The following is a 27,922-nucleotide window of genomic DNA, read 5'->3' as shown; positions in this document are numbered from 1 at the left end:
CGATGTCCCCAGTGTCCCCTGGGTGTCCCTTGGGTGTCCCCAATGTCCCCAGTGTCCCCAATGCCCCCAGTGCCCCCAGTGCCCCCAGTGTCCCCAATGTCCCCAGTGCCCCCAGTGCCCCCAGTGTCCCCAATGTCCCCAGTGTCCCCTGGGTGTCCCTTGGGTGTCCCCAATGTCCCCAGTGTCCTCCAGTGTCCCCAATGCCCCCAGTGTCCCCAATGTCCCAGTGTCCCAAATATCCCCCAATGTCCCCAATGCCCCCAGTCCCCCCAGTGTCCCCAGTCCCCCCAGTGTCCCCAGTCCCCCCAGTGTCCCCAATGTCCCCAGTGTCCCCAATGCCCTCAGTGTCCCCAGTGTCCCCCTGTCCCCGCATGTGTCCCCCTGTCCCCGATTGTCCCCAGCTGTCCCCACGTCCCCTCGGGGTCAGACTCATTTATTGGGGGGCCCCGAGGCCGCCCCCCCCCCAATTAAATACAAACCGCAGCCGCCCCCCCACGCCCCCCGCCATAGTGCAAACCCCCCGTGACACCGGGGACACCCCTGGGACACCCCGGGGACACCCTGGGGACACCCGGGGACACCCTGGGGACACCCAGAGACACCCTGGGACACCCCGGGGACACCCTGGGGACACCCCGGGGACACCCTGGGGACACCCCTGGGACACCCTGGGACAGGGGATCGAGGCTGCCCCCCCAAACTCGGGGTCAGTGCAAAGTGAGGTGGGGGGGGGCAGTGCAGGGCGGTGGCATTTGGGGACAGCGGGTGGCAGCGGGTGGCAGCAGGAGCGGGTGGCAGCGTCCCCGGGTCGCGCTGGGACAGGGTGACACCGTGACACCGTGACACCGTGACACCGTGACACCGTGACACTGTGACACTGTGACACCGCCACCAGGTGCCAGTGGGGCGCGGTTTTCCCACCCACAGGTCCTGTCCCGGGGGAGGTGACAGCGCTGGGGACGTGTCCTGGTGTCCCACGGGTGTCCCACGGGTGTCCCACGGGTGTCCCCTGCGGTGGCCCGGTGTCCCAGCAGTGTCCCTTCAGTGTCCTGCCGGTGTCCCCTGCCGCGTCCGTGTCGGTGCCAGCTCGGTGTCACCCCACGTGCCAGCAGCTCCCGGTGCCGTGGTGACAATTCCCGGTCTGGAGGTGACAATTCCCAGTCCCATGGTGACAATTCCCACAGGTGACAGTTCCTGGTCTGGCGGTGACAATTCCCAGTCCCATGGTGGCAATTCCCACTGGTGACAATTCCCATTCCGGTGGTGACAGCTCCCATGGTGACAGTTCCCGCTGGTGACACATCTCGGGTTGTTCCCAGTCCGGGGGTTCCCAGTTTGGTGTCCCCAACCCGGTGGTGGCAGCTGTGCCTTGAGGACACATCCTGGTGGTTCCCCAGGGCGGTGACAGTTCTGTGACAGCGTCCCCAGGGCGGTGACAGTGTCCTGAGCCTGGTGACAGTTCTGTGACAGCCTGGGGACAGTTCCCGGGACAGTGTCCCCAGGGCGGTGACAGTTTTGGGACAGTGTCCCCAGCACAGTGACAGTTCTGTGACAGTGTCCCCAGGGCGGTGACAGTTTTGGGACAGTGTCCGCAGCACAGTGACAGTTCTGTGACAGTGTCCCCAGGGCGGTGGCAGTGTCCTGAGCCCGGTGACAGTTTTGGGACAGTGTCCCCAGGGCGGTGGCAGTGTCCTGAGCCCGGTGACAGTTCTGTGACAGTGTCCCCAGGGCGGTGGCAGTGTCCTGAGCCCGGTGACAGTTTTGGGACAGTGTCCCCAGAGTGGTGACAGTGTCCCCAACGCGGTGACAGTTCTGTGACAATGTCCTGAGCCCGGTGACAGTTCTGTGACAGTGTCCCCGGTGCGGTGACAGTTCTGTGACAATGTCCCCAGCGCGGTGGTGGCCGTGCCAGTGTGGGGATGGGCACCGTGGGTGTCCCGGGCCAGGGCTGTGGAGTGGGGGATGTCACCGAGGCGGGTGACACGGCCACGCAGGTGACATTGTCCTTGAGGGGGTCCCCAAGCTGTGGGGTATCTCCAGGCCACGGAGTGTCCCCAAACCATGGAGTGTCCCCAGGTCGTGGGGTGACCCCAAGCCCTGGGATCTCCTGAGGTTCTGGAGTGTCCCTCACTGTGGGTGTCCCCAAACTCTGGGATGTCCCCAGGCCCTGGGATGTCCCCAGCTCTGGGATGTCCCGCCGGGTGTCCCTGTCCCGCCGGGTGTCCCTGTCCCCGCCGGCCCCTCAGGCCTCGGAGGCCGCCTGGGGTTTCAGCTGCGCCTTCTCCATGGCGGTGCCGTAGGGCCCCGAGCGCTTGAAGAAGCCCAGCTGGGGGGACAGGGGGGTCAGGGGGACCCCAAAGTGTCCCCGGGACCCCCCGGTGCCACCCCAGTGTCCCCCAGTGCCTCCCAGTGCCCCCTTCAGTGTCCCTCCAGTGCCACCCCTGTGTCCCTGTGTGCTTCCCCAGTGTTCCCAGTGCCCCCCAGTGTCCCACCAGTGACTCCCCCGTCATCCCAGTGCCCCCCAGTTCCCTCCCAGTGCCCCCCAGTGCCACCCCTGTGTCCCTGTGCGCTCCCCCAGTGTCCCCAGTGCCTCCCCAGTGCCCCCCAGTTCCCCCCCAGTGCCCCCAGTGCCCCCCAGTGCCACCCCTGTGTCCCTGTGCGCTCCCCCAGTGTCCCCAGTGCCCCCCCAGTGTCCCACCAGTGACTCCCCCGTCCTCCCAGTGCCCCCCAGTTCTCCCCCAGTGCCCCCCAGTGCCACCGCAGGTCTCCCAACCCCCCAAGCTCCTCACCCCCACCATGCAGAGACCCCCCGACCCCTCTGAGCTCCCCCAAATCCCCCCCAAACCCCCCCAAATCCCCCCCCAGGCCCCCCAAACCCCCCCAGCCCCCCGGCCCACCTTGTAGAGGCCGTAGCAGAGGAGGCCGAGCAGGAGCAGCCCCAGCAGCACGGCCAGGACCACCGCCCACACCGGGACCCCCGCCCCCGCCTCGGGCCGCGCCCGCGCCAGCGCCGTCACCACCTGGGCAGGGACAGGGGCACCCAGTGTCACCCTGAGCCACCCTGTGTCACCCACAGTGTCACCCTGAGCCACCCTGTGCCACCCAGTGTCACCCTGTGTCACCCACAGTGTCACCGTGTGTCACCCACAGTGTCACCGTGTGTCACCCAGTGTCACCCTGAGCCACCCTGTGTCACCCTGAGCCACCCTGTGTCACCCACAGTGTCACCGTGTGTCACCCAGTGTCACCCTGAGCCACCCTGTGCCACCCAGTGTCACCCTGTGTCACCCACAGTGTCACCGTGTGTCACCCAGTGTCACCCTGAGCCACCCTGTGTCACCCACAGTGTCACCCTGAGCCACCCTGTGCCACCCAGTGTCACCCTGTGTCACCCACAGTGTCACCGTGTGTCACCCACAGTGTCACCGTGTGTCACCCAGTGTCACCCTGAGCCACCCTGTGTCACCCTGAGCCACCCTGTGTCACCCACAGTGTCACCGTGTGTCACCCAGTGTCACCCTGAGCCACCCTGTGCCACCCAGTGTCACCCTGTGTCACCCACAGTGTCACCCTGAGCCACCCTGTGTCACCCACAGTGTCACCGTGTGTCACCCAGTGTCACCCTGTGTCACCCACAGTGTCACTGTGTGCCACCCTGTGTCACCCAGTGTCACCCTGAGCCACCCTGTGTCACCCTGAGCCACCCTGTGTCACCCAGTGTCACCCTGTGTCACTCACAGTGTCACCGTGTGTCACCCAGTTTCACCCTGAGCCACCCTGTGCCACCCAGTGTCACCCTGTGTCACCCACAGTGTCACCCTGTGCCACCCTGTGTCACCCACAGTGTCACCGTGTGTCACCCAGTGTCACCCTGAGCCACCCTGTGTCACCCAGTGTCACCCTGTGTCACCCACAGTGTCACCCTGTGCCACCCTGTGTCACCCACAGTGTCACCGTGTGTCACCCAGTGTCACCCTGAGCCACTGCCCACACCGGGGCCCCCGCCCCGCCCGTGCCAGCGCTGTCACCACCTGGGCAGGGACAGGGGCACCCACAGTGTCACCGTGTGCCACCCTGTGTCACCCACAGTGTCACCCTGAGCCACCCTGTGTCACCCACAGTGTCACCGTGTGCCACCCTGTGTCACCCAGTGTCACCCTGAGCCACCCTGTGTCACCCACAGTGTCACCGTGTGCCACCCTGTGTCACCCAGTGTCACCCTGAGCCACCCTGTGTCACCCACAGTGTCACCGTGTGCCACCCTGTGTCACCCACAGTGTCACCCTGAGCCACCCTGTGTCACCCAGTGTCACCCTGTGCCACCGCCCACACTGGGACCCCCGCCTTCCTCGGGGCAGGACCGTGACAGCGCTGTCACCTCCTGCCACCCCCGACCTCAGCGTCACCCATGGTGTCCCCCCCATGTCCCCAGTGTCCCCAGTGTCCCCATTGTCCCCCCGGTGTCACCTGCAGCCGGTGGCGCGGCAGCCCCTCGGGCCGCAGGCGGTACGGCAGCCGTGTCACCCCCATGTCCCCCGTGTCCCCCGTGTCCCCCATTGTCCCCAGTGTCCCCCATTGTCCCCATTGTCCCCAGTGTCCCCAGTGTCCCCATTGTCCCCAGTGTCCCCAGTGTCCCCATTGTCCCCCCGGTGTCACCTGCAGCCGGTGGCGCGGCAGCCCCTCGGGCCGCAGGCGGTACGGGAGCCGTGTCACCCCCATGTCCCCCGTGTCCCCAGTGTCCCCCGTGTCCCCATTGTCCCCAGTGTCCCCATTGTCCCCCCGGTGTCACCTGCACCGGTGGCGCGGCAGCCCCTCGGGCCGCAGGCGGTACGGGAGCCGTGTCACCCCCATGTCCCCCGTGTCCCCCGTGTCCCATGTGTCCCCATTGTCCCCAGTGTCCCCAGTGTCCCCATTGTCCCCCCGGTGTCACCTGCAGCCGGTGGCGCGGCAGCCCCTCGGGCCGCAGGCGGTACGGGAGCTGCAGCACGCGGAACTCGGCGTCACAGCGCAGGGACAGCGGCCACGGCTGCGGCTGGAGGGGACACGGGGACACGGGGACACGGGGACAGCCTCAGTGACAGGGACACGGGGACACGGGACACGGGGACAGCCTCAGTGACACCCTCAATGACAGGGACACGGGGACAGGGGGACAGGGGGACAGCCTCAGTGACACTGTCAGTGACAGGGACACGGGGACACGGGGACAGGGGGCAGCCTCAGTGACAGGGACACGGGGACAGGGGGACACGGGGACAGCCTCAGTGACACCCTCAGTGACAGGGACACGGGGACAGCCTCAGTGACACCGTCAGTGACAGGGACACGGGGACACGGGGACAGGGGGACAGCCTCAGTGACAGGGACACGGGGACACGGGGACACGGGGACAGCCTCAGTGACACCCTCAGTGACAGGGACACGGGGACAGCCTCAGTGACACCGTCAGTGACAGGGACACGGGGACACGGGGACAGGGGGACAGCCTCAGTGACAGGGACACGGGGACACGGGGACACGGGGACAGCCTCAGTGACAGGGACACGGGGACACGGGGACAGCCTCAGTGACACCCTCAGTGACAGGGACACGGGGACACGGGGACACGGGGACACGGGGACACGGGGACAGCCTCAGTGACAGGGACACGGGGACACGGGACACGGGGACAGCCTCAGTGACACTGTCAGTGACAGGGATATGGGGACACGGGGACAGGGGGACATGGGGACAGCCTCAGTGACACCCTCAGTGACAGGGAACACAGGGACACAGGGACAGGGGGACACGGGGACAGGGGGACACGGGGACAGCCTCAGTGACACCCTCAGTGACAGGGACAGGGGACACGGGGACAGGGGGACACGGGGACAGGGGGACACGGGGACAGCCTCAGTGACACCCTCAGTGACACCGTCAGTGACAGGGACACAGGGACAGGGGGACACGGGGACACCCCTGAGTGCCACCAGGACACCCAGGGCACATGTGGGAACACAGGGGACACCCAAGGGCCACTCCTGGGGGGGGTCCCAGGGGATCCCGGGGGGTTCTGGGGTCCCGGGGCAGTTTTGTTGTCCCTGGGAGGGTCCCGGGGCAGTTTTGGGGTCCTGGGGCAGTTTCGGGGTCCTGGGACAGATTCGGGGTCCCGGGGCAGTTTTGGTGTCCCCAGGGCAGTTTTGGTGTCCCCAGGGCAGTTTCGGGGTCCCGGGGCAGTTTCGGGGTCCCCGGGGGGGTCCCGGGGCAGCCCGGGGGTCTCACCTGGCGCAGGGGGGGGGTCCGCAGGCGGAAGCTCAGCCGCAGCGTGACGCGCTGCTGCCGCTCCAGCCCCCCCGAGGGGCAGCTCAGGCGGAAACACTCGGCCTCGGGACAGCCCTGCGGCCACCGCGGGGTCACCGGGGTCACCTCGGGGTCACCGGGGTCACCGCGGGGTCACCGGGGTCACCGCGGGGTCACCACGGCCACCCCGGGGTCACCACGGCCACCCCCAGGGTCACCGGGGTCACCGCGGGGTCACCACGGCCACCCCGGGGTCACCACGGCCAGCCCCGGTCACCCCCCGTCACCTCCGGAGTCACCATGGTCACCCCGGGGTCACAACGGTCACCCCCAGCCACCCCCGGGGTCACCCCGGCCACCCCCAAGGTCACCATGGTCACCCGCGGCCATCCCCGGGGTCACCCCCAGGGTCACCATGGCCACCCCCAGGGTCACCATGGTCACCCCCGGCCACCCCCGGGGTCACCCCCGGGGTCACCGCGGCGCCCCCGCCTTGGGGACACTGTCGCGGCGGTGACAGGGGAGTGGCAGGGGGACAAGGGGACAGTGCCACTCACCAGCGTGTCCCCGGTGTCCCCGGTGTCCCGGCGCTGCAGGACATGCGGCCCGGGGCTCTGCTCCCGCTCCTGTGGGACAGAGGGACACGCTGGGGACAGGGGGACAGCGCTGGGGACAGGGGGGACACACTGGGGACAGCCCTGGCCACCCCCAGCACCTCCCGATGTCCCCAGTGTCCCCAGTGTCCCCACTGCCCCCAGTATCCCCAGCACCCCCATTGTCCCTGATGTCCCCAGTGTCCCCAATGTCCCCAGCACCCCCAATGCCCCAAGTTTCCTCAATGTCCCAGTATCCCCAATGTCCCAGTGTCCCCAATGTCCCAGTGTCCCCAGTGTCCCCAATGTCCCCAGTATTCCCAATGTCTCAGTGTCCCCAGTGTCCCCAGTGTCCCCAGTGTCCCCAGTCCCCCAGCGCCCCCAGCACCCCCAGTGTCCCATGTCCCCAGCACCCCCAATCCCCCTGGTCTCCCCGCTGTCCCCATGTCCCGGTCCCCCCATGTCCCATGTCCCGGTCCCCTCGTGTCCGTGTCCGTGTCCATGTCCGTGTCTGTGTCCATGTCCGTGTCCCATCCCCCCGTGTCCATGTCTATGTCCGTGTCCGTGCCCGTGTCTGTGTCCCGTCCCCCCGTGCCCGTGTCCATGTCTGTGCCCGTGTCCGTGTCCATGTCCCGTCCCCCCGTGTCCGTGTCCGTGTCCCGTCCCCCCGTGCCCGTGCCCGTGCCCGTGTCCGTGTCCGTGTCCCGTCCCCCCGTGTCCGTGCCCGTTCCCGTGCCCGTGTCCGTGTCCCGTCCCCCCGTGCCCGTGCCCGTGCCCGTGTCCGTGTCCGTGTCCCGTCCCCCCGTGTCCGTGCCCGTTCCCGTGCCCGTGTCCGTGTCCCGTCCCCCCGTGCCCGTGTCCGTGTCCGTGTCCGTGTCCCGTCCCCCCGTGTCCGTGCCCGTTCCCGGGCTCGTTCCCATGTCCGTGTCCCGTCCCCCCGTGCCCGTGCCCGTGTTCGTGTCCATGTCCGTGCTCGTTCCCGTGTCCGTGTCCCGTCCCCCCGTGCCCGTGCCCGTGTCCGTGTCCATGTCCGTGCTTGTTCCCGTGTCCGTGTCTGTGTCCGTGCCCGTGTCCGTGTCCATGTCCGTGCTTGTTCCCGTGTCCGTGTCTGTGTCCGTGCCCGTGCCCGTGCCCGTTCCCGTGCTCGTTCCCGTGTCCGTGTCCCGTCCCCCCGTGCCCGTGCCCGTGTCGCACCGCCAGGCGCAGCGGGTCGCTGCCGTGGCTGGCCGAGCAGTTGGGCAGCCCCGCGTGGCCGGTGACGTAGAGCAGGGGGTGGCCGCGGTGGCCCAGGGGACAGCGCAGCTCCAGCGTGCCCTGGCTGATGGCACCGGGACCCTCGTTCACCACCTGCCACACGGGGACACCGCGTGTGGGGACACCGCGTGTGGGGACACGGGGACACGGACAGGGGCGCTGGGGACACGGGGACATGGGGGGATACGGGGACACAGGGGACATGGGGGACACGGGGACACAGGGGACACAGGGGACACGGGGGGACACGGAGGGATATGGGGACACGGGGGACACGGGGGACACGGGGGACACGGGGGGATATGGGGACACGGGGGACATGGGGGACATGGGGACACGGGGGACATGGGGGACATGGGGACACGGGGGACACGGGGGGACATGGGGGGACAGGGGACATGGGGGACATGGGGACACGGGGGACACGGGGGATACGGGGGACACGGGGGACATGGGGGGACACGGGGGACACGGGGGGATATGGGGACACGGGGGACATGGGGGGACATGGGGGGACAGGGGACATGGGGGACATGGGGACACGGGGGACACGGGGGATACGGGGGACACGGGGGACATGGGGGGACACGGGGGACACAGGGGGATATGGGGACACGGGGGACACGGGGGACACGGGGACACAGGGGACACGGGGGACATGGGGGACACGGGGGACATGGGGGACACGGGGGGACACGGACAGGGGGTGGCATTGGGGACACGGGGGGACACGGGGGGGGACACGGGGACACAGGCACAGGGCACACTGGGGACACGGAGGACATGGGGGACACGGGGGACACGGGGGGGACACGGGGGGACACGGGGTCAGGACCTGGGGACCCCCAGGGCTCGGGGATGGGGGGACAGCCCCGATTTGGGGACACAGGGAGCCCAGGATTGGGGACATGGGGACCCCGGGGTTGGGGACACAGAGACCCCTGGCTGGGGACACGGGGGGGTGGGGACATGGGAACCCTGGGGTTGGGGACATGGGGGAACCCCAAAATTAGGGACATGAGATCCCAGGGCTGGGGACACGGAGATCCAAGGCCGGGGACATTGTGACACCAGCCCGGTGGCACTGTCACCCCAGCCCGGTGGCACTGTCACCCCAGGCCGGGGCCGTGTCCCCCGGGCCGTGTCACCGTGTCCCCACCTCGTAGACGTGCTCCACGGGTGGCCCCAGGTCCTGCAGCCGCTGGGGGGGGTCGGGTCCCCAGCCCCCCTCGGGGACGGTGACAACGTCGGGCCGGGACACCCTGAGGGGACACCGGGGTCAGCGCCGCGCGTGTCAGCTCCGTGTCAGCTCCGTGTCACCTCCGTGTCACCTCCGTGTCCCTGTGTGTCCCCTCTGTGCCCCCTGTGCGTCACCTGTGTGTCCCACCTCATGTCCCCTCGTGTCCCCTCCATGTCCCCTCTGTCACCCCAAGGCACCCGGGGGGGATGTGACAGCTCCCAGGGCCACCCTCGTGTCCCCATTGTCCCCAGGCTGTCCCCGTGGCCCCATTGTCACTCACCCCAGCATGGACACCCTGGCTGTCCCCATGTCCCCAGGCTGTCCCCTGTCCCCATGTCCCCAGTGTCCCCAATGTCCCCAGTGTCCCCAATGTCCCCAATGTCCCCAATGTCCCCTGTCACTCACCCCAGCATGGACACCCTGGCTGTCCCCATGTCCCCAATGTCCCCAATGTCCCCAGTGTCCCCAGTGTCCCCAATGTCCCCAATGTCCCCGTGTCCCCATGTCCCCATGTCCCCAATGTCCCCGTGTCCCCATGTCCCCAATGTCCCCAATGTCCCCGTGTCCCCATGTCCCCAATGTCCCCAATGTTCCCAGTGTCCCCATGTCCCCAATGTCCCCAATGTCCCCCCAATGTCCCCAATGTCCCCATGTCCCCGTGTCCCCTGTCACTCACCCCAGCACCGACACCCTGGCTGTCCCCAGTGTCCCCATGTCCCCAATGTCCCCATGTCCCCAGTGTCCCCAATGTCCCCATGTCCCCAGTGTCCCCATGTCCCCCTGTCCCCGTGTCCCCTGTCACTCACCCCAGCACCGACACCCTGGTGGCCGCCCTCACGGCCAGCGCCACGGCCACCACGGGGCTCTGCGAGTTGTTGGCGTTCTTGCTGCGGGGGGAGGGGGTCACGCCCGGGCACCCCGGGGACCCCCCCCACCTTGGGGACCCCCCCCACCGTGGGGACCCCCCCACCTTGGGGACCCCCCCACCGTGGGGACCCCCCCCACCTTGGGGACACCCCCACCGTGGGGACCCCCCCCACCTTGGGGACACCCCCACCTTGGGGACCCCCCCACCGTGGGGACACCCCCACCTTGGGGACCCCCCCCACCGTGGGGACACCCCAGCCCCACAAACCGGGGGTGCCACCCCCCTGTTCTCCTCCCAAGCCCCCAAAACGGGTTGCCAGCCCCTCCTGACCCCCCAAACTGGGGGTGCGCTCCATGCCCCCCAATGCCCCCCGTGCCCCCCGTGCCCCCCAATGCCCCCCGTGCCCCCCAATCCCCCCCGTGCCCCCCGTGCCCCCCGTGCCCCCCAATCCCCCCGTGACCCCGTGCCCCCCATGCCCCCAATCCCCCCCCGTGCCCCCCAATGCCCCCCGTGCCCCCCGTGCCCCCCATGCCCCCCGATGCCCCCCAATGCCCCCCGCGCCCCCCGCCCGCCCCACCTGCGGATCTGCAGCTCGAAGGTGACGCTGTCGCTGCTGTCGCTCAGGTGGGGGAGGGTGAAGCGCAGCCCCCCCCGGATCTGCGGCCGTGGGGACACGGGGGGGGGTCAGCCCGGACCCCCCCAGAGGCCCCCAAACCCCCCAGAGACCCCCAAACCCCCCAGAGACCCCCAAACCACCCAGAGACCCCCCAAACCACCCAGAGACCCCCAAACCACTCAGAGACCCCCTAAACCCACCCATAGCCCCCTAAACCCACCCACAGACCCCCAACCCCCCCAGAGACCCCCAAACACCCCCATAGCTCCCCAAACCCTCCCCAGCCTCCCCAAACCCACCAGAGCCCCCCAAAACCTCCCAAAATCCCCCAAAGCTCCCCCAGACTCTTCCAAAGCCCCCCAAACCCCTCCCAAATCCCCCCCCGGATCCCCCAAAACCCTGACAAACCCCTCCCAAAGCCCCCCAAAGCCCCCCAAAACCCTGACAAAACCCCCCAAACCCCTCCTAAATCCTCCCAAATCCCCCCCCGGATCCCCCAAACCCCTCCCAAATCCCCCCCAAAGCCCCCAGCCCCACTCACGCTGGCCCCCGCCTTCATGGGGTTGCCCAGGTCGCAGACCAGGGGGCTCGAGCCGTTGCCCCCCCCCAGCTCACAGCTCAGGGCCGAGAAATTCTGGGGGGGGGGGAGCGGTGGTGACCCCCCACCCATTCCTGGGGACCCCCCCAGGCGCTTCTGACCCCCCCCCAAGCCCCCAAAGCCCCCCCCCAACACCTCAGACCCCCTCCCCAGCCTCAGGGTGAGCCCTCAACCCCCCCAAGCCTTGTCCCCCATCCCCTCTAGCCCCTCCCCACCCCGGGGTGCCCCCAAACCCCCTTCCCCATCACCTTTAGCCCCCTCCCCACCCCGGGGTGCCCCCAAACCCCCTTCCCCACCCCCTCCCCACCCCGGGGTGCCCCCCAAGCCCCCTTCCCCACCCCCTGCCCACCCCGGGGTGCCCCCCAAGCCCCCTTCCCCACCCCCTGCCCACCCCGGGGTGCCCCCTCACCCCGTGGGGCCGCAGCACCCCCGAGTAGAGCGCGCCCGGGGGGGGCCGCAGCAGCAGCTCGGCCTCGTAGGCGCCGCCCTCGCCCACGTTCCGCGCCACGAAGGTGACGTTGAGGCTGTTCCTGTCCCCCAGGAACACGGCCCGGCGGTCCCTGGGGTGACATTGGGGTGACATCCATGGGGACATGGCCAGGGACACCCCAAATCCCCCCAAAACCCCCCCAGGAACACGGCCTGGCGGTCCCTGGGGTGACATTGGGGTGACATTGGGGTGACATCCATGGGGACATGGCCAGGGACACCCCAAATCCCCCCAAAACCCCCCCAGGAACACGGCCCGGCAGTCCCTAGGGTGACATTGGGGTGACATCCATGGGGACACCCCCAAAACCCCCCCAGGAACACGGCCCGGCGGTCCCTGGGGTGACATTGGGGTGACATCCATGGGGACATGGCCAGGGACACCCCAAATCCCCCCAAATCCCCCCAGGAACACGGCCCGGCGGTCCCTGGGGTGACATTGGGGTGACATTGGGGTGACATCCATGGGGACACCCCCAAAACCCCCCCAGGAACACGGCCCGGTGGTCCCTGGGGACATCGGGGTGACATTGGGGTGACATTGGGGACATCCATGCGGACACCCCCAGGACACCCTGGGCACGGCCACCCCTCCCCAGCCCCCCGGTGTCTCCGTGTCCCCCGATGTCCCCCCGTGTCCCCGTGTCCCCGTGTCCCCTGTCCCTGTCCCTGTCCCTGTCCCTTACGCGCTGGCCTCGAGCTGCAGGTCGGGGACGCAGACGTTGTCCTCGCCACAGTCCAGCTGGATGTGGGCCTGGGGACACAGGGGACATCAGGGGGACACTGGGGACACTGGGGACACTGGGGACACAGGGGACATCAGGGGGACACTGGGGACACTGGGGACACTGGGGACACTGGGGACATCAGGGGGACACTGGGGACACTGGGGACACTGGGGACACTGGGGACATCAGGGGGACACTGGGGACAGAGGTGACACAGGGGACAGCTGGGTGATGAGGGACACAGGGGACACCCAGACGACACTGGGTGACACACAGGTGACACAGAGGTGACACAGGTGACACACAGGTGACACAGGTGACACGGGTGACACAGGCAGCACGCAGAGGTGACACAGGTGATACAGGTGACACAGGTGACACACAGAGGTGACACATGTGACACGGGTGACACGGGTGGCGCTGACCTTGGCCTCCAGGCGTGTGCGCGTGGCCGGGGCCAGCAGCGGTGACAGCCCTGGGGGCGGAGGGGACACGGCCGGGTCCAGGGCCAGGCTCAGCGACACCGGGATGGGCGACAGCTTGTCCCGGAACTCGGACTCGTTCTGGGGACAGTGAGGGGACAGTGGGGACAGGGACAGGGACACCGCAGTGACAGCTTGTCCCGGAACTCGGACTCGTTCTGGGGACAGTGGGGACAGTGACAGTGGGGACAGGGACAGGGACACCGGGATGGGCGACAGCTTGTCCCGGAACTCGGACTCGTTCTGGGGACAGGGACAGTGACAGTGGGGACAGGGACAGGGACACCGCAGTGACAGCTTGTCCCGGAACTCGGACTCGTTCTGGGGACAGGGACAGTGACAGTGGGGACAGGGACAGGGACACCGCAGTGACAGCTTGTCCCGGAACTCGGACTCGTTCTGGGGACAGTGGGGACAGTGACAGTGGGGACAGGGACAGGGACACCGGGATGGGCGACAGCTTGTCCCGGAACTCGGACTCGTTCTGGGGACAGTGAGGGGACAGTGGGGACAGGGACAGGGACACCGCAGTGACAGCTTGTCCCGGAACTCGGACTCGTTCTGGGGACAGTGGGGACAGTGACAGTGGGGACAGGGACAGGGACACCGGGATGGGTGACAGCTTGTCCCGGAACTCGGACTCGTTCTGGGGACAGTGAGGGGACAGTGGGGACAGGGACAGGGACACCGCAGTGACAGTGGGGGACACCGTGGGGACAGCGAGGGGACACCCCAGGGGGACAGCTTGGGGCAGTTTCGGGTCAGTTTTGGGTCAGTTTCGGGTCAGTTTTGGGTCAGGTTTTGGGTCAGTTTTGGGTCAGTTTTTGGGGCAGTTTTGGGTCAGTTTTGGGTCAGTTTTGGGTCAGTTTTTGGGCAGTTTTGGGTCAGTTTTGGGTCAGTTTTGGAGCAGTTTTTGGGGCAGTTTTGGGTCAGTTTTTGGGTCAGTTTTGGGTCAGTTTTGGGTCAGTTTTGGGGCAGTTTCAGGTCACTTTTTGGGTCAGTTTTGGGTCAGTTTTTGGGTCAGTTCTGGGGCAGTTTTGGGGCAGTTTGGGAGCAGTTTGGGGTCAGGTTTTGGGTCAGTTTTGGGGCAGTTTTGGGGCAGTTTTTGGGCAGTTTTGGGTCAGTTTTGGGGCAGTTTTGGGGCAGTTTCAGGTCACTTTTTGGGTCAGTTTTTGGGGCAGTTTTGGGGCAGTTTCAGGTCACTTTTTGGGTCAGTTTTGGGCAGTTTCTGGTCACTTTTTTGGTCAGTTTCAGGTCAGTTTTGGGTCAGTTTTGGGTCAGTTTTGGGGCAGTTTTTGGGCAGTTTTGGGGCAGTTTTTGGGCAGTTTTGGGTCAGTTTTTGGGTCAGTTTTTGGGCAGTTTCGGGTCAGTTTTGGGGCAGTTTCAGGTCACTTTTTGGGTCAGTTTTTGGGTCAGTTTTTGGGTCAGTTTTGGGTCAGTTTTTGGGCAGTTTTTGGGTCAGTTTTGGGTCAGTTTTTGGGCAGTTTCAGGTCACTTTTTGGGTCAGTTTTTGGGTCAGTTTTCGGGTCAGTTTTGGGTCAGTTTTTGGGCAGTTTTTGGGTCAGTTTTGGGTCAGTTTTTGGGCAGTTTCGGGTCAGTTTTTGGGCAGTTTCGGGTCAGTTTTGGGGCAGTTTTGGGTCAGTTTTTGGGTCAGTTTTGGGTCAGTTTTTGGGTCAGTTTTGGGTCAGTTTTGGAGCAGTTTTTGGGTCAGTTTTTGGGTCAATTTTGGGCAGTTTCGGGTCAGTTTTTGGGTCAATTTTGGGCAGTTTCGGGTCGGTTTCGGGGTCCCCCTTACCCTGAGGAACACGGCCAGGGTTCGGCAGCGCGGGGTCCCCCCGTTGGGGACCTCCAGGGTCAGGTTCCGGGTGGGGGAGGGGGGCGCCCCCCCCGCGCCCCCCCCCAGGAACAGCGCGCGCCGCGCCCCCCCCGCCTTGGCCCCGTCCACGCTCAGCTCCAGCGCCAGCCCTGGGGACAGCGCGGGGACAGCGTGGGGACACGTCGGGGACACGTTGGGGACACGTCGGGGACACGTCGGGGACAGCCCCGGTGTCCCCTCCTGTCCCCAGGGCTGCAGTGCCACCCCCTGGGGACACGGGGACACGCGGGGGGCATCCCCGCTGTCCCCTGTCCCCCCCTCTGTCCCCTGTCCTGTCCCCTGTCCCCCTCTGTCCCCTGTCCCTCTCTGTCCCCTGTCCCCCCCCATCCCCTGTCCCCCCCTCTGTCCCCTGTCCTGTCCCCTGTCCCCTGTCCTGTCCCCTGTCCCCCCTCTGTCCCCGTCCCCCCCTCTGTCCCCTGTCCTGTCCCCTGTCCCCCTCTGTCCCCTGTCCCCCCCCATCCTCTGTCCCCCCTCTGTCCCCTGTCCTGTCCCCTGTCCCCCTCTGTCCCCTGTCCCCTCACCGATGGGCCCGGGCAGGTGACGTCCGGAGGCGTTGAGGCAGAAGGTGACATTGATGCTGGCGGGAGGTGACAATGAGGTGGCACCACGTGTCCCCTCAGTGTCCCCCCGGCCACCCCTGGCTGTCCCCAGCACTGTCCCCCTCGGTGTCCCCCCAGCAGGGACACCCAGGGACGCCGCAGTGTCCCCAGCGCTCCGTCCCCGTGTCCCCTTCCAGTGTCCCCCATCCCCTCTCCATTGTCCCTGCTCTGTCCCCCCGTGTCCCCGTGTCCCTGTGTCCGCTGTGTCCCCACTGTCCCCCCCGTGTCCCCTGTGTCCCCGCTGTCCCTGCTGTCCCCCTGTCCCCCCTGTCCTCGTGTCCCCGTGTCCCCCCGTGTCCCCACTGTCCCCCCCTGTCCCCTGTCCCCCCGTGTCCCCATGTCCCTGTGTTCCCCTGTCCCCCCGTGTCCCCCCTGTCCCCCGTGTCCCCGTGTCCCCGTGTCCCCCCGTGTCCCCCTGTCCCCCATGTCCCTGTGTCCCCCGTGTCCCCCCGTGTCCCCCCGTGTCCCCCTGTCCCCCCGTGTCCCCCCTGTCCCCCCTGTCCCCCCGTGTCCCCCGTGTCCCCCGTGTCCCCCCGTGTCCCCCGTGTCCCCCGTGTCCCCTGCGTGGTGCCACCCACCAGGCCACGTGCTGGCCGCTGCCCGGCAGGACGCAGCCGCGCTCCTCGGGGTTGAACATGGTGGGGACGATGGCCAGGCTGGCGCTGGCCTGGACAATGGGGCGGCCCCTGGGGGGACAGCGGGTCAGGGACCCCGGGACACCGGGACACCGGGACACCGGGATCCCCGGACACCGGGACACCGGGACCCCCGGGACACCGGGACACCGGGACCCCCGGGACCCCGGGACCCCGGGACACCGGGACACCGGGACCCCCGGGACACCGGGACACCGGGACCCCGGGACACCGGGACACCGGGACCCCCGGGACCCCGGGACACCGGGACCCCCGGGACCCCCGGGACCCCCGGGACACCGGGACCCCCGGGACACCGGGACACCGGGACACCGGGACACCGGGACCCCCGGGACCCCCGGGACACCGGGACACCGGGACACCGGGACACCGGGACACCGGGAGCCCCGGTGGCGCTGCTGACAGCAGGGACACGGAGACACGGGGACAGTGGGGACACGGGGACAGTGAAGACACGGGGGACACGGGGGACACGGGGGACAGGGGGACAGGGGGGGACACGAGGGGACACGGGGGGACACGGGGGACAGTGGCACTCACCTGTAAACCACGGCGGCGTCCGCCCCGAAGGCGCCAACCAGGAGATCTGTGGGGACAGCGGGGTCACTGGGGGGACACGGGGACACCGGGGGGACATGGGTGACACTGGGGGTGACACGGGGGGTGACAGGGTTGACACTGGGGGTGGCACGGGTGACACGGGGCTGACGGGGGTGGCACAGGTGACACGGGGGTCACACAGGTGACACGGGGGTGGCACAGGTGACACGGGGGTGGCACAGGGGGTGACACAGGTGACACGGCGGTGACACGGGGGTGACACGGGGGTGACGGGGCTGACGGGGGTGGCACAGGTGACACGGGGGTGGCACAGGGGTGGCACAGGTGACACGGGGGTGGCACAGGGGGTGACACGGGGGTGACACGGGGGTGACACGGGGGTGACACGGGGGTCACACAGGTGACACGGGGTGGCACAGGTGACACGGGGGTGGCACAGGGGGTGGCACAGGTGACACGGGGGTGGCACAGGGGGTGACACGGGGCTGACGGGGGTGGCACAGGTGACACGGGGGTGGCACAGGGGGTGACACAGGTGGCACAGGTGACACGGCGGTGACACGGGGCTGACGGGGGTGGCACAGGTGACACGGGGGTGGCACAGGGGGTGGCACAGGTGGCACAGGTGACACTGGGGGTGACACGGGGGTGGCCCTCACCCGGGTAGCCGTTGCCGTCCAGGTCGGTGGCCCCGCGCAGCGCGGCCCCGAAGAAGTCGGGCTGGCCGCGGGGCGCGCCCAGCCCCCGCAGCAGCTGCGCGGGCCGGGGCCGCAGCCCCGCGCCGCCGCCGCGGAAGATGAACACGAGCCCGCGGCGGCCCTCGGCCCCCAGCGGCGCCCCCACGGCCACGTCTGGGCACGGCGGTCAGCGGGGCGCCGGCGGCCCCGAGCTCCCCGTGCCCGGTAACGCCCCCGGAGCGCCCGGGGCCGCCGGTGCCCCCATGAACCCCCATGAACCCCCATGAACCCCCATGAACCCCCATGATCCCCCCATGAACCCCCATGAACCCCCAGGAACCCCCAGGAACCCCCATGAACCCCCCACGAACCCCCCACGAACCCCCATGATCCCCCCATGAACCCCCCACGAACCCCCATGAACCCCCATGAACCCCCATGAACCCCCATGAACCCCCCACGAACCCCCCACGAACCCCCATGATCCCCCCATGATCCCCCCATGAACCCCCCACGAACCCCCATGAACCCCCATGAACCCCCATGAACCCCCATGAACCCCCATGATCCCCCCATGAACCCCCCATGAACCCCCAGGAACCCCCATGAACCCCCCACGAACCCCCAGGAACCCCCATGAACCCCCATGAACCCCCCACGAACCCCCAGGAACCCCCATGATCCCCCCATGAACCCCCCATGAACCCCCATGAACCCCCCATGAACCCCCATGATCCCCCCATGAACCCCCCATGAACCCCCATGAACCCCCCATGAACCCCCATGATCCCCCCATGAACCCCCCACGAACCCCCCATGAACCCCCCATGATCCTCCCACGAACCCCCATGAACCCCCATGAACCCCCATGATCCCCCCATGAACCCCCCATGAACCCCCATGAACCCCCCACGAACCCCCCACGAACCCCCATGATCCCCCCATGAACCCCCATGAACCCCCAGGAACCCCCATGAACCCCCATGAACCCCCATGAACCCCCCACGAACCCCCCATGAACCCCCATGAACCCCCATGAACCCCCATGATCCCCCCATGATCCCCCCATGAACCCCCCACGAACCCCCAGGAACCCCCATGAACCCCCCATGAACCCCCCATGAACCCCCCATGAACCCCCCATGATCCTCCCACGAACCCCCATGAACCCCCATGAACCCCCATGAACCCCCCACGAACCCCCAGGAACCCCCATGATCCCCCCATGAACCCCCCATGAACCCCCATGAACCCCCCATGAACCCCCATGAACCCCCATGAACCCCCATGAACCCCCCACGAACCCCCATGAACCCCCATGAACCCCCATGAACCCCCATGATCCCCCCATGAACCCCCATGAACCCCCATGAACCCCCATGATCCCCCCATGAACCCCCATGAACCCCCATGATCCCCCCATGAACCCCCATGAACCCCCCATGAACCCCCATGAACCCCCATGAACCCCCCACGAACCCCCCACGAACCCCCACGAACCCCCATGAACCCCCATGATCCCCCCATGAACCCCCCACGAACCCCCATGAACCCCCATGAACCCCCATGATCCCCCCATGAACCCCCCATGAACCCCCATGAACCCCCACGAACCCCCCACGAACCCCCCACGAACCCCCCATGAACCCCCCACACCCCCGTTCCCCCCGGTCTCGTTCCCGGTACCATTGTACCCGTCCCGGTACCACCCGGTACCCCCGTTACCACCCCCCCCCCCCCGGTGTCTCCCCAGTGCCCCCCGTTCCTGGTACCCCCCGGTACCCTCCTTCCCGGTACCCCACATCCCGGTACCCCCGTTCTGAGTACCCCCGTCCCGGTACCCCATTCCGGTACCGTTGTACCTGTCCCGATACCCCCCGTTCCCGGTACCCCCATTCCCGGTACCCCCATTCCCGGTACCCCCGTTCCCCCCGCCCCGGTGCCCCGTTCCGGTACCGTTGTAGCCGTCCCGGTACCTCCCGTTCCAGTACCCCTGGTACCCCCGTTCCCGGTACCCCCGCTCCCCCCGCCCCGGTGCCCCGTTCCGGTACCGTTGTACCCGTCCCGGTACCCCCGTCCCGGTACCATTCCCCCCGCCCCGGTGCCCCGTTCCGGTACCGTTGTACCCGTCCCGGTACCCCCGTCCCGGTACCATTCCCCCCGCCCCGGTGCCCCGTTCCGGTACCGTTGTACCCGTCCCGGTCCAGGTCTCCGAGCGCGGCGATGGCGCTGCCGAAGCGGCCGAACTCGTGGGTGCCGGTGAGGGCGGCGGGCGCGGCGGGGCCCCGGTCCCGCTGCAGGAACACGTACACGCGGCCGAGCTCCCGCGCCCCGCCGCCGCCGCTGCGGGCCATGAACAGCGGAGCGCCCACCAGCAGGTCCGACAGCCTGGAACGGCACCGGGAACCGGTCACCGGGGAACCGGGAATGGGTCACCGGGGGAACCGGGAATGGGAACGGGAATGGGAACGGGACCGGGAACCGGTCACCGGGGAACCGGGAACGGGAACGGGACCCGGGAACGGGAACGGGAACGGGAACCGGGGAACCGGGAACGGGTCACCGGGGAACCGGGAACGGGAACGGGACCCGGGAACGGGAACGGGAACGGGAACCGGGGAACCGGGAACGGGTCACCAGAGGAACCGGGAACGGGAACGGGAATGGGACCTGGGAACGGGACCAGGAACGGGTCACCAGGGAACCGGGAACGGGAACGGGAACGGGTCACCGGGGGAACCGGCACCAGCACTGGGACCGGTCAGTGGGGGAATCGGCACTGGGAACGGGTCACCGGGGGAACCGGCACCGGCACCGGGACCGGTCAGTGGGGGAACCAGGACCGGCACCGGGAACGGGTCACCGGGGGAACCGGCATCGGGAACGGGACCCGGGAACGGGACCGGGAACGGGTCACCGGGGGAACCGGCACCGGGAACGGGAACCGGGAACGGGAATGGGAACGGGACCGGGGGAACCGGCACCGGGACCGGTCAGTGGGGGAATCGGCACTGGGAACGGGTCACCGGGGGAACCGGCACCGGGAACAGCACCGGGAACGGGACCGGGTCAGTGTGGGGAACCGGGACCAGCACCGGGAACCAGGTCAGTGGGGGAGAACCGGGACCGGGAACAGAACCAGGGCACCGGGGACACCGGGACCGGGAACGGAACCGTGTCAGTGTGGGGAAACCGGGACCGGCACCGGGAACCGGGTCAGGGTCAGGGAACTGGGAGCTGGGTCAGTTTGGGGGCACCGGGACCGGGAACCGGGGGGCACCGGGGGGCACCGGGGCACCGGGAGCACCGGGCACCGGCTCAGCGGGGATGTCCCATGGGGTTTCCCGGGGGGTTTTGGGGATCCCGGGGGGGTCCCGGTGGGGTTTCACGGGGGTCCCGGGGGTGCCGGGAGTCCCGGGAGGGTCCCGGGAGGGTCCCGGGGGGGTTTCACGGGGGTCCCGGGGGGGTTTCACGGGCGTCCCGGGGGTCCCGGGGGTCCCTCACCCGTCGTTGTTGACGTCGGTGGCGGCCACGGCGTAGCCGAAGTACGAGGCCATCTTGGGGGGGGGGACAAAACGGGGTGAGGGAGGTGAGGACCCCCCCAAATCCGTGCCCCCCCCACCCCTCCCTGAGGACCCCCCACCCCATTTAGAGCCCCTCCCCCATTTCCTCCCCCCCACCTCGGGTCCCTTCTGGGTACCCCCGGACCCCCCCAGACCCCCCCAAACCCCCCTGGGACCCCCCAGGACCCCTCCTGGAACCCCCAAAACCCCCAAGACCCCTCAGGATCCCCCCCAGACCCCTCCAGGACCCCCGGGACCCACCCAGGACCCCCCCAGACCCTCCCAAAACCCCCCCGGGCCCCCCCAAACCCCCCGGACCCGTCCCCACCTGCTCCCCCGAGAAGTTGTACAGGGACCTCATGTTGGTGCCATTGAGGATGGTGACCTGGGGACACCGAGGGGACACCCAGGGGACACTGAGCCAGCGGGGGGGGGACACGGGCACTGCCACCGCCCCGGTGCCCCCCGTGTCCCCTTTGTGTCCCCAGTGCCCCCCGTGCCCCCCGTGTCCCCTCCGTGTCCCCAGTGCCCCAGGATGGAGCCATTGTGTCCCTCCCCGTGTCCCCAATGTCCCCAGTGTCCCTTTTGTGTGTCCTTCCATGCCCCCCCATGTCCCCCCAGTGTCCCCTCTGTGTCCTCCCGTGTCCCCTTTGTGTCCCCTTTGTGTTCCCCACTTTGTGTCCCCCCGTGTCCCCCTGATGTCCCCTCTGTGTCCCCCCAGTGCCCCCTCTGTGTCCCTCCAGTGTCCCCCCATGTCCCCCCAGTGTCCCCTCTGTGTCCCCCCAGTGTCCCCTCTGTGTCCCCCCCTTACGTAGCCGTAGGTGAGGTTGCCCTTGGGGACACCGGCCACGAAGTCTGTGGGGACAAAGGGACAAAGGGACAGGGGGACAAAGGGACAGGGGGACTCTCTCAGGTGGCGGCCGGGGGTGGCTGTGTCACCCTCGGTGTCACCCTCGGTGTCACCCTGGGTGTCACCCGCTGTCACCCACCTTGTGTGTTGTCACCACTGAACTCCCCGACTGCCACCGAGTAGCCTGGGGGGAGAGAGAGTGTCACCTGGGTGTCACCTGGGTGTCACTGCCCATGTCCCCCATGTCCTCATGATGTCCCCATATCCCCGTGTCCCCATGTCCCCATGTCACCCATGTAGCTGTCCCCGTGTCCCCATGTCCCCATGATGTCCCCATGATGTCCCCGTGTCCCCATGATGTCCCCCTGTCACCCATGTAGCTGTCGTCGTGGCTGGGCTCCGCCTGCCGTGTCTGCAGCTGTCCCCGTGTCCCCATGATGTCCCCGTGTCCCCATGATGTCCCCGTGTCCCCATGATGTCCCCCTGTCCCCGTGTCCCCATGATGTCCCCGTGTCCCCATGATGTCCCCATGTCACCCATGTAGCTGTCGTCGTGGCTGGGCTCCGCCTGCCGTGTCTGCAGCTGTCCCGGCACCTCCTGGATCAGGTACTCGGGGAAGTTCCCGGCCGCGATCTGCGCCTGCGTGGCCGACAGCACCTGGCCTGGGCGGGGGACACGGGACATGGGACACGGAACACGGGACATGTGAGAACCTGGCCTGGGTGGGGGACACGGGACACGGGACACGGGACACGGGACATGTGAGAACCTGGCCTGGGCGGGGGACAGGGGACACGGGACATGGGACATGGGACAGGGGACTTGGGACAGGGGACATGGGACACAGGACATGGGACAGGGGACATGGGACATGGGACATGGGACACGGGACACGGGACATGGGACATGGGACATGGGACAGGGGACATGGGGACACCTCAGCGCCTGGCCTGGGACACGGGACATGGGCACACGGGACAGAGGACATGGGACATGGGGACACGGGACATGGGGACATGGGACACTGAGAACCTGGCATGGGACACAGGACATGGGGACATGGGGACATGGGGACATGGGGACATGGGGACATCTCAGCACTGCCTGGGGACAGGGACACCCCACTCCAGCTGGGGACACCACCCCAGGCACCACGGGACAGGGACAGAGGGGACAGGCAGGGCACACTGGGGACACAGGGGACACGGGTGACACAGGAGGTGACACAGGAGGTGACACGGGTGACACGGGTGACACGGGTGACACGGGTGACACGGGGCCAGGCTCTCACCTTGCCAGAAGAAGCTGCCCGGCCCCCCCAGCAGCACCCGGCCGGTCTGCAGAGACAGCGGGGACCCCTCAGCTGGGGCTGCACCCAAATCCGGGCACCCCAAAAACCCCAAAAAACCCAAAAAACCCCAACCCCGGCACCCCAAAAACCCAAAAACCCCAAAATCCCAAACCCCGGCACCCCAAAAACCCCAAAAACCCCAAAAAATCCCAAACCCCAGCACCCCAAAAACCCCAAATACCCCCAAAACCCCAACCCCAAACCCCGGGACCCCCCAAACCCCCCAAACCCCCGGGACCCCTCAATCCCCCCAAACCTCCCCAGGACCCCCCAGGACCCCCAAACCCCTGGGACCCCCCAAATTCCCCCAAACCCCCAGGACCCCCAAACCCCCAGGACCCCCAGGACCCCCCAATCCCCACAAATCCCCCCAATCCCCCCAAACTCCCAGGACCCCCCAATCCCCCCAAATTCCCCCAAACCCCCGGGACCCCCCAGGACCCCCAAACCCCCAGGACCCCTCAATCCCCCCAAACCTCCCCAGGACCCCCCAGGACCCCCAAACCCCTGGGACCCCCCAAAACCCCAGGACCCCCCAAAACCCCCAGGACCCCCAAACCCCCAGGACCCCCCAAAACCCCCAGGACCCCCAAACCCCCAGGACCCCCAAAGCCCGCCCCCCCGGCCCCGCGCCCACCTGGGTGAACTCGGCGCTGAAGCCGCCCTGGCAGAAGCCCTGCCCGGCCGCCGAGCTCAGGTCTGGGGGCACAGGGGGGGTTTTGGGGTTTTTTTGGGTTTTTTTGGGGTTTTTGGGGGTCCAGGGGGGCGGTTTGGGGTCCCACCCCCTCCCCACGGTTTGGGGGAGTCACCCTGGGGGTACCCGAGGGGTCTGGGGGCATCTTTGGGGGTCCTGGGGGATCCCGGTGGAGTTCTGGGGGTCTCGGGAGGGGTTTTGGGGGTCCCAGGCTGTTTTTGGGGTGGTTCTGGGGTCCCGGGGGTGTTTTTTGGGGTATTTTTTGGGGTGTTTTTGGGGGTATTTTTGAGGTTCCGGGGGTGTTTTTGGGGTATTTGTGGGGGTATTTGGGGGGTGTTTTGGGGGTATTTTTGGGGTATATTTGGGGTATTTTGGGGGTGTTTTTGGGGGTGTTTCTGGGGTGTTTTTGGGAATTTTTTGGGGGTATTTTTGGGGGTGTTTTTGGGGGTATTTTTGGGGGTGTTTCGGGGGTGTTTCTGGGGTGTTTTCGGGTTGTTTCGGGGTGTTTTGGGGTCCCACCTGAGCGGCAGGGCGCGTACTCCACGAACTTGGAGAAGTTGCCCAGCGAGAGGAAGCAGGAGCCCACCGGCTCCCGCGCCCCCCCCTCCTCCTTCGGGGGGCTCCAGCTGTACAGGGGGGCGCAGGCCTGGGCCGGGGGACACGGGGGGACACGGGGGACATGGGGTGACACCCCTGGGGTGCCCCCATCCTCCCAATGTCCCTCCAGTGTCCCCAATGTCCCCCCGTCCCCCGTCCCCCTGTCCCCCTGTCCCAAACCAGGATGGAGCCATTGTGTCCCCCCAGTGTCCCCCCTGTCCCCAGTGTCCCCCCTGTCCCCCTGTCCCCAATGTCCCCCTGTCCCCCTGTCCCCCTGTCCCAAACCAGGATGGAGCCATTGTGTCCCCCCAATGTCCCCCCTGTCCCCAGTGTCCCCCCTGTCCCCAATGTCCCCAATGTCCCCAATGTCCCCCTGTCCCCCTGTCCCAAACCAGGATGGAGCCATTGTGGGCCCCCAATGTCCCCCCTGTCCCCAATGTCCCCAGTGTCCCCAATGTCCCCCTGTCCCCCTGTCCTGTACCAGGATGGAGCCGTTGTGTCCCCCCAATGTCCCCCCTGTCCCCCTCTCCCCAATGTCCCCCCTGTCCCTCTGTCCCCCTGTCCCATACCAGGATGGAGCCATTGTGGGCCCCCAATGTCCCCCCTGTCCCCAGTGTCCCCAATGTCCCCCCTGTCCCCCCTGTCCCCCTGTCCCCCTGTCCCCAATGTCCCCCCTGTCCCCCTGTCCCCCCGTCCCGTACCAGGATGGAGCCGTTGTGGGCCCTCACGGTGGCCCCGAACCACTGCAGGGATTTGAACTCCACGGGCTCGGGGCCCTCGCTGCTGTTACCCCCAAAGTCGTGGGTGCGGGTCCCTGGGGGGACAGGGACAGGGACAGGGATGGGGACAGGGACAGGGACAGAGGGACGGGGACAGGGACAGGGATGGGGACAGGGAGAGGGGACAGGGACAGGGACAGGGATGGGGACAGGGAGAGGGGACAGGGACAGGGACAGGACAGGGATGGGACAGGGATGGGGATGGGGACAGGGACAGAGGGGACAGAGGGGACAGGGACAGGACAGGGGCAGGGACAGGGATGGGACAGGAACAGGGACGGGGTCAGGCCACCCCCCTGTCCCCCGGGGACCCCCCCGGCCCCCCCGGCCCCGGGGTTGATCATTAACGGGAGCCAAGGCCAGCGGGGGGATGGGGACAGGGACAGGGGACGGGGACACGGAGCTGCCCTGGGGGGCTCCTGGGTGTCCCCCGGGGGTGTCCCCATCCCTGTCCCCACATGCCTGGGGGGGGGTCTGTCCCCCCGTCCTGTGTCCCCATCCCTGTCCCCTGCCCATGTCCTGCTGCTGTCCCCGATCCTGGGGGTTGTCCCTGTCCCTGTCCCCATTCCTGGGGGGTTTGTCCCTGTCCCTGTCCCCATTCCTGGGGTTCCTGTCGCCACCGTGTCCCTGTCCCCATTCCTGGGGGGTTTGTCCCTGTCCCTGTCCCCATTCCTGGGGGGTTTGTCCCTGTCCCTGTCCCCATTCCTGGGGTTCCTGTCCCCACCGTGTCCCTGTCCCCATTCCTGGGGGGTTTGTCCCTGTCCCTGTCCCCATTCCTGGGGGGTTTGTCCCTGTCCCTATCCCCATTCCTGGGGGTCCTGTCCCCACCCCACACGTGTCCCCCCGTGTCCCCGTGTCCCCGTGCCCCTCACCGATGTGGTCGAAGGCGATGGGGGTGCAGCCGCCGCGGGGGGGCCAGGGGCAGTGGAACACGGCGCCCCCCTGGGTGACGTTGGGCTGGCTCGTGTTGGCCTTGGGGGCGCCCACCAGGATGCTGACACTGGGGGGGACGGGGGACTCGTCACCCACGGGGCACCCACGGGTGCTCCGGGACCCCTCCCGGCCCGGGGGGGGAGCACCGAGACCGGGAGGAGGGGGGGACACGGCCGGGGGGGGCCCCGGGACCCTCACCGGGCACTCCCCGGTTCGTCCCGGGACCCCCGTGGGGTCACACGTGGGGCTGGGGGGGCGGCAAGGCTGTGCGTGGGTCCCCCCCAGATGTTCGGGTCCCCCCCCAGATGTTTGGGTCCACCCCAGATGTTCGGGTCCCCCCCAGATGTTCGGGCCCCCAGATGTTCGGGTCCCCCCAGATGTTCGGGTCCCCCCGAGCCCCCCGGGGCAGCTCCCGGCTCCGGTTACAGGAAACGCTCCGGGCCCGGGGCAGCGGGGCCCCGGGACCCCCGGCGGGGCCGGCGCGGGGGGACCCCGGGGGACCCCGGGGGACACCGGGGACCGGGGCTCGGCCCCGCTCGGGACCCCCGGGCCGGACCCCCCCGGTTCCCGTTCCCCGGCCCCGCTTCCTGCTTCCCATCCCCGGTTCCCCGGCCCGGTGTCCTGGCCCAGTCCCCGGGACCTCCCCGTTGCCCGGGTCCCGCTCCCACTCCCCCGTCCCGCTTCCCGCTCCCGGTTCACACTTCCCGTTCCCTTTCCCGGATCCCGCCGCCCCCGCCCGCTGCCGTTCCCGGCGGCCCTTCTCCTTCCCGGTTCCCGCTGTCCCGTTCCCGTTATCCCGCTCCCGGTGCCCTCCCTCCGAGCCCCGCCCCGCTCCGCGGCCGCTCCCCGTCCCACCGGGCCGCTCCCCTCCCGGGCGGCCGCTCCCGGTGCCGGTGCCGGTGCCCGGTTCCCGTTCCCGGCGCCGGGACCGCTCCCCTCGCTCGGTCCCTCCGCTCCCGTCCCGCCGCCCTCCCCGCTCCCGGCGGCCGCCCCCGCCCCGTCCCGTCCCGGTGCGGTTCCCCGCGGGCGGTCCCGGTTCCCGGTGCGGTTCCCGGTGCGGTTCCCGGTGCCGTTCCCGGTTCCCGGCCCGGTTCCCGGTACCTGCGGGGCTCGGGCAGGTAAAAGTCCAGAGCGAAGCCGAAGAAGGAGCCGGGGGCCCCGCGGAAAACCTCGGGCCGCGACGCCTCCAGGTTGAAGGCAGCGACCGGCGGGAGCAGCAGCGGGAGCAGCACCGGCAGCGGCACCGGCAGCGGCAGCCGGGGCCGGGGGCGGCGCGGCGGGGCCGGGGCCGGGGCCATGGCGGTCGGGGCTGCCCGGGCTCGGCGCTGCTCCCGCTCCGAGTCCCCTCGGAAAGTGCCCGGGGGGGGCCCGGGGCCGCCCCGCCCCGCCGTGACTCACCGGGGAGGAGCCAGAGCCCCGCCGGGCACCGGCACCGGCACCGGGAGCGGCGGCGGGGAGCCCGGGGGGAGCGGGACAGAGGGACAGGGACACCCCCGGGACACCCTCGGGACACCACAGGGACACCACGGGGGCACCGGGACAGCGGGGACAGGGACACCCCCGGGACACCGGGACACCACGGGGACAGGGACACGGCCGGGACACCGGGACACCCCGGGGACAGCGGGACACAGCGGGG

The 27,922-nt window shown here is 68.6% G+C and overlaps 1 protein-coding gene across 1 annotated transcript; it reads right to left on the bottom strand.

Moving 5' to 3' along the window:
• Positions 1–419: 419 nt before the first annotated feature.
• On the bottom strand, positions 420–27,645 carry ITGA5 (integrin subunit alpha 5). Its single transcript, XM_085562770.1, has 30 exons — positions 27,385–27,645; positions 26,223–26,350; positions 25,273–25,385; positions 24,494–24,620; positions 23,918–23,979; positions 23,221–23,266; positions 22,466–22,591; positions 22,069–22,113; positions 21,891–21,934; positions 21,408–21,464; positions 21,021–21,073; positions 19,702–19,904; positions 17,499–17,690; positions 16,819–16,864; positions 16,201–16,308; positions 15,545–15,600; positions 14,943–15,112; positions 13,091–13,228; positions 12,624–12,691; positions 11,858–12,008; positions 11,392–11,484; positions 10,812–10,891; positions 10,173–10,253; positions 9,286–9,388; positions 8,067–8,219; positions 6,837–6,905; positions 6,262–6,375; positions 4,931–5,032; positions 2,898–3,020; positions 420–2,326 (listed from the first exon to the last, which is right to left on the bottom strand). Exons 1-30 carry the CDS (start codon positions 27,579–27,581, stop codon positions 2,243–2,245), a joined length of 3,132 nt encoding a protein of 1,043 aa, XP_085418896.1. The 5' UTR covers positions 27,582–27,645; the 3' UTR covers positions 420–2,242.
• Positions 27,646–27,922: the final 277 nt, after the last annotated feature.

This window comes from Lonchura striata, chromosome 29 (assembly GCF_050655825.1).
Source record: "Lonchura striata isolate lonStrDom1 chromosome 29, ASM5065582v1, whole genome shotgun sequence".
In the NCBI taxonomy this organism is placed as follows: domain Eukaryota; kingdom Metazoa; phylum Chordata; class Aves; order Passeriformes; family Estrildidae; genus Lonchura; species Lonchura striata.
The sequence above is the reverse complement of the archived record's forward strand: the minus strand, read 5'-3'. Positions and strand labels throughout refer to the sequence as shown.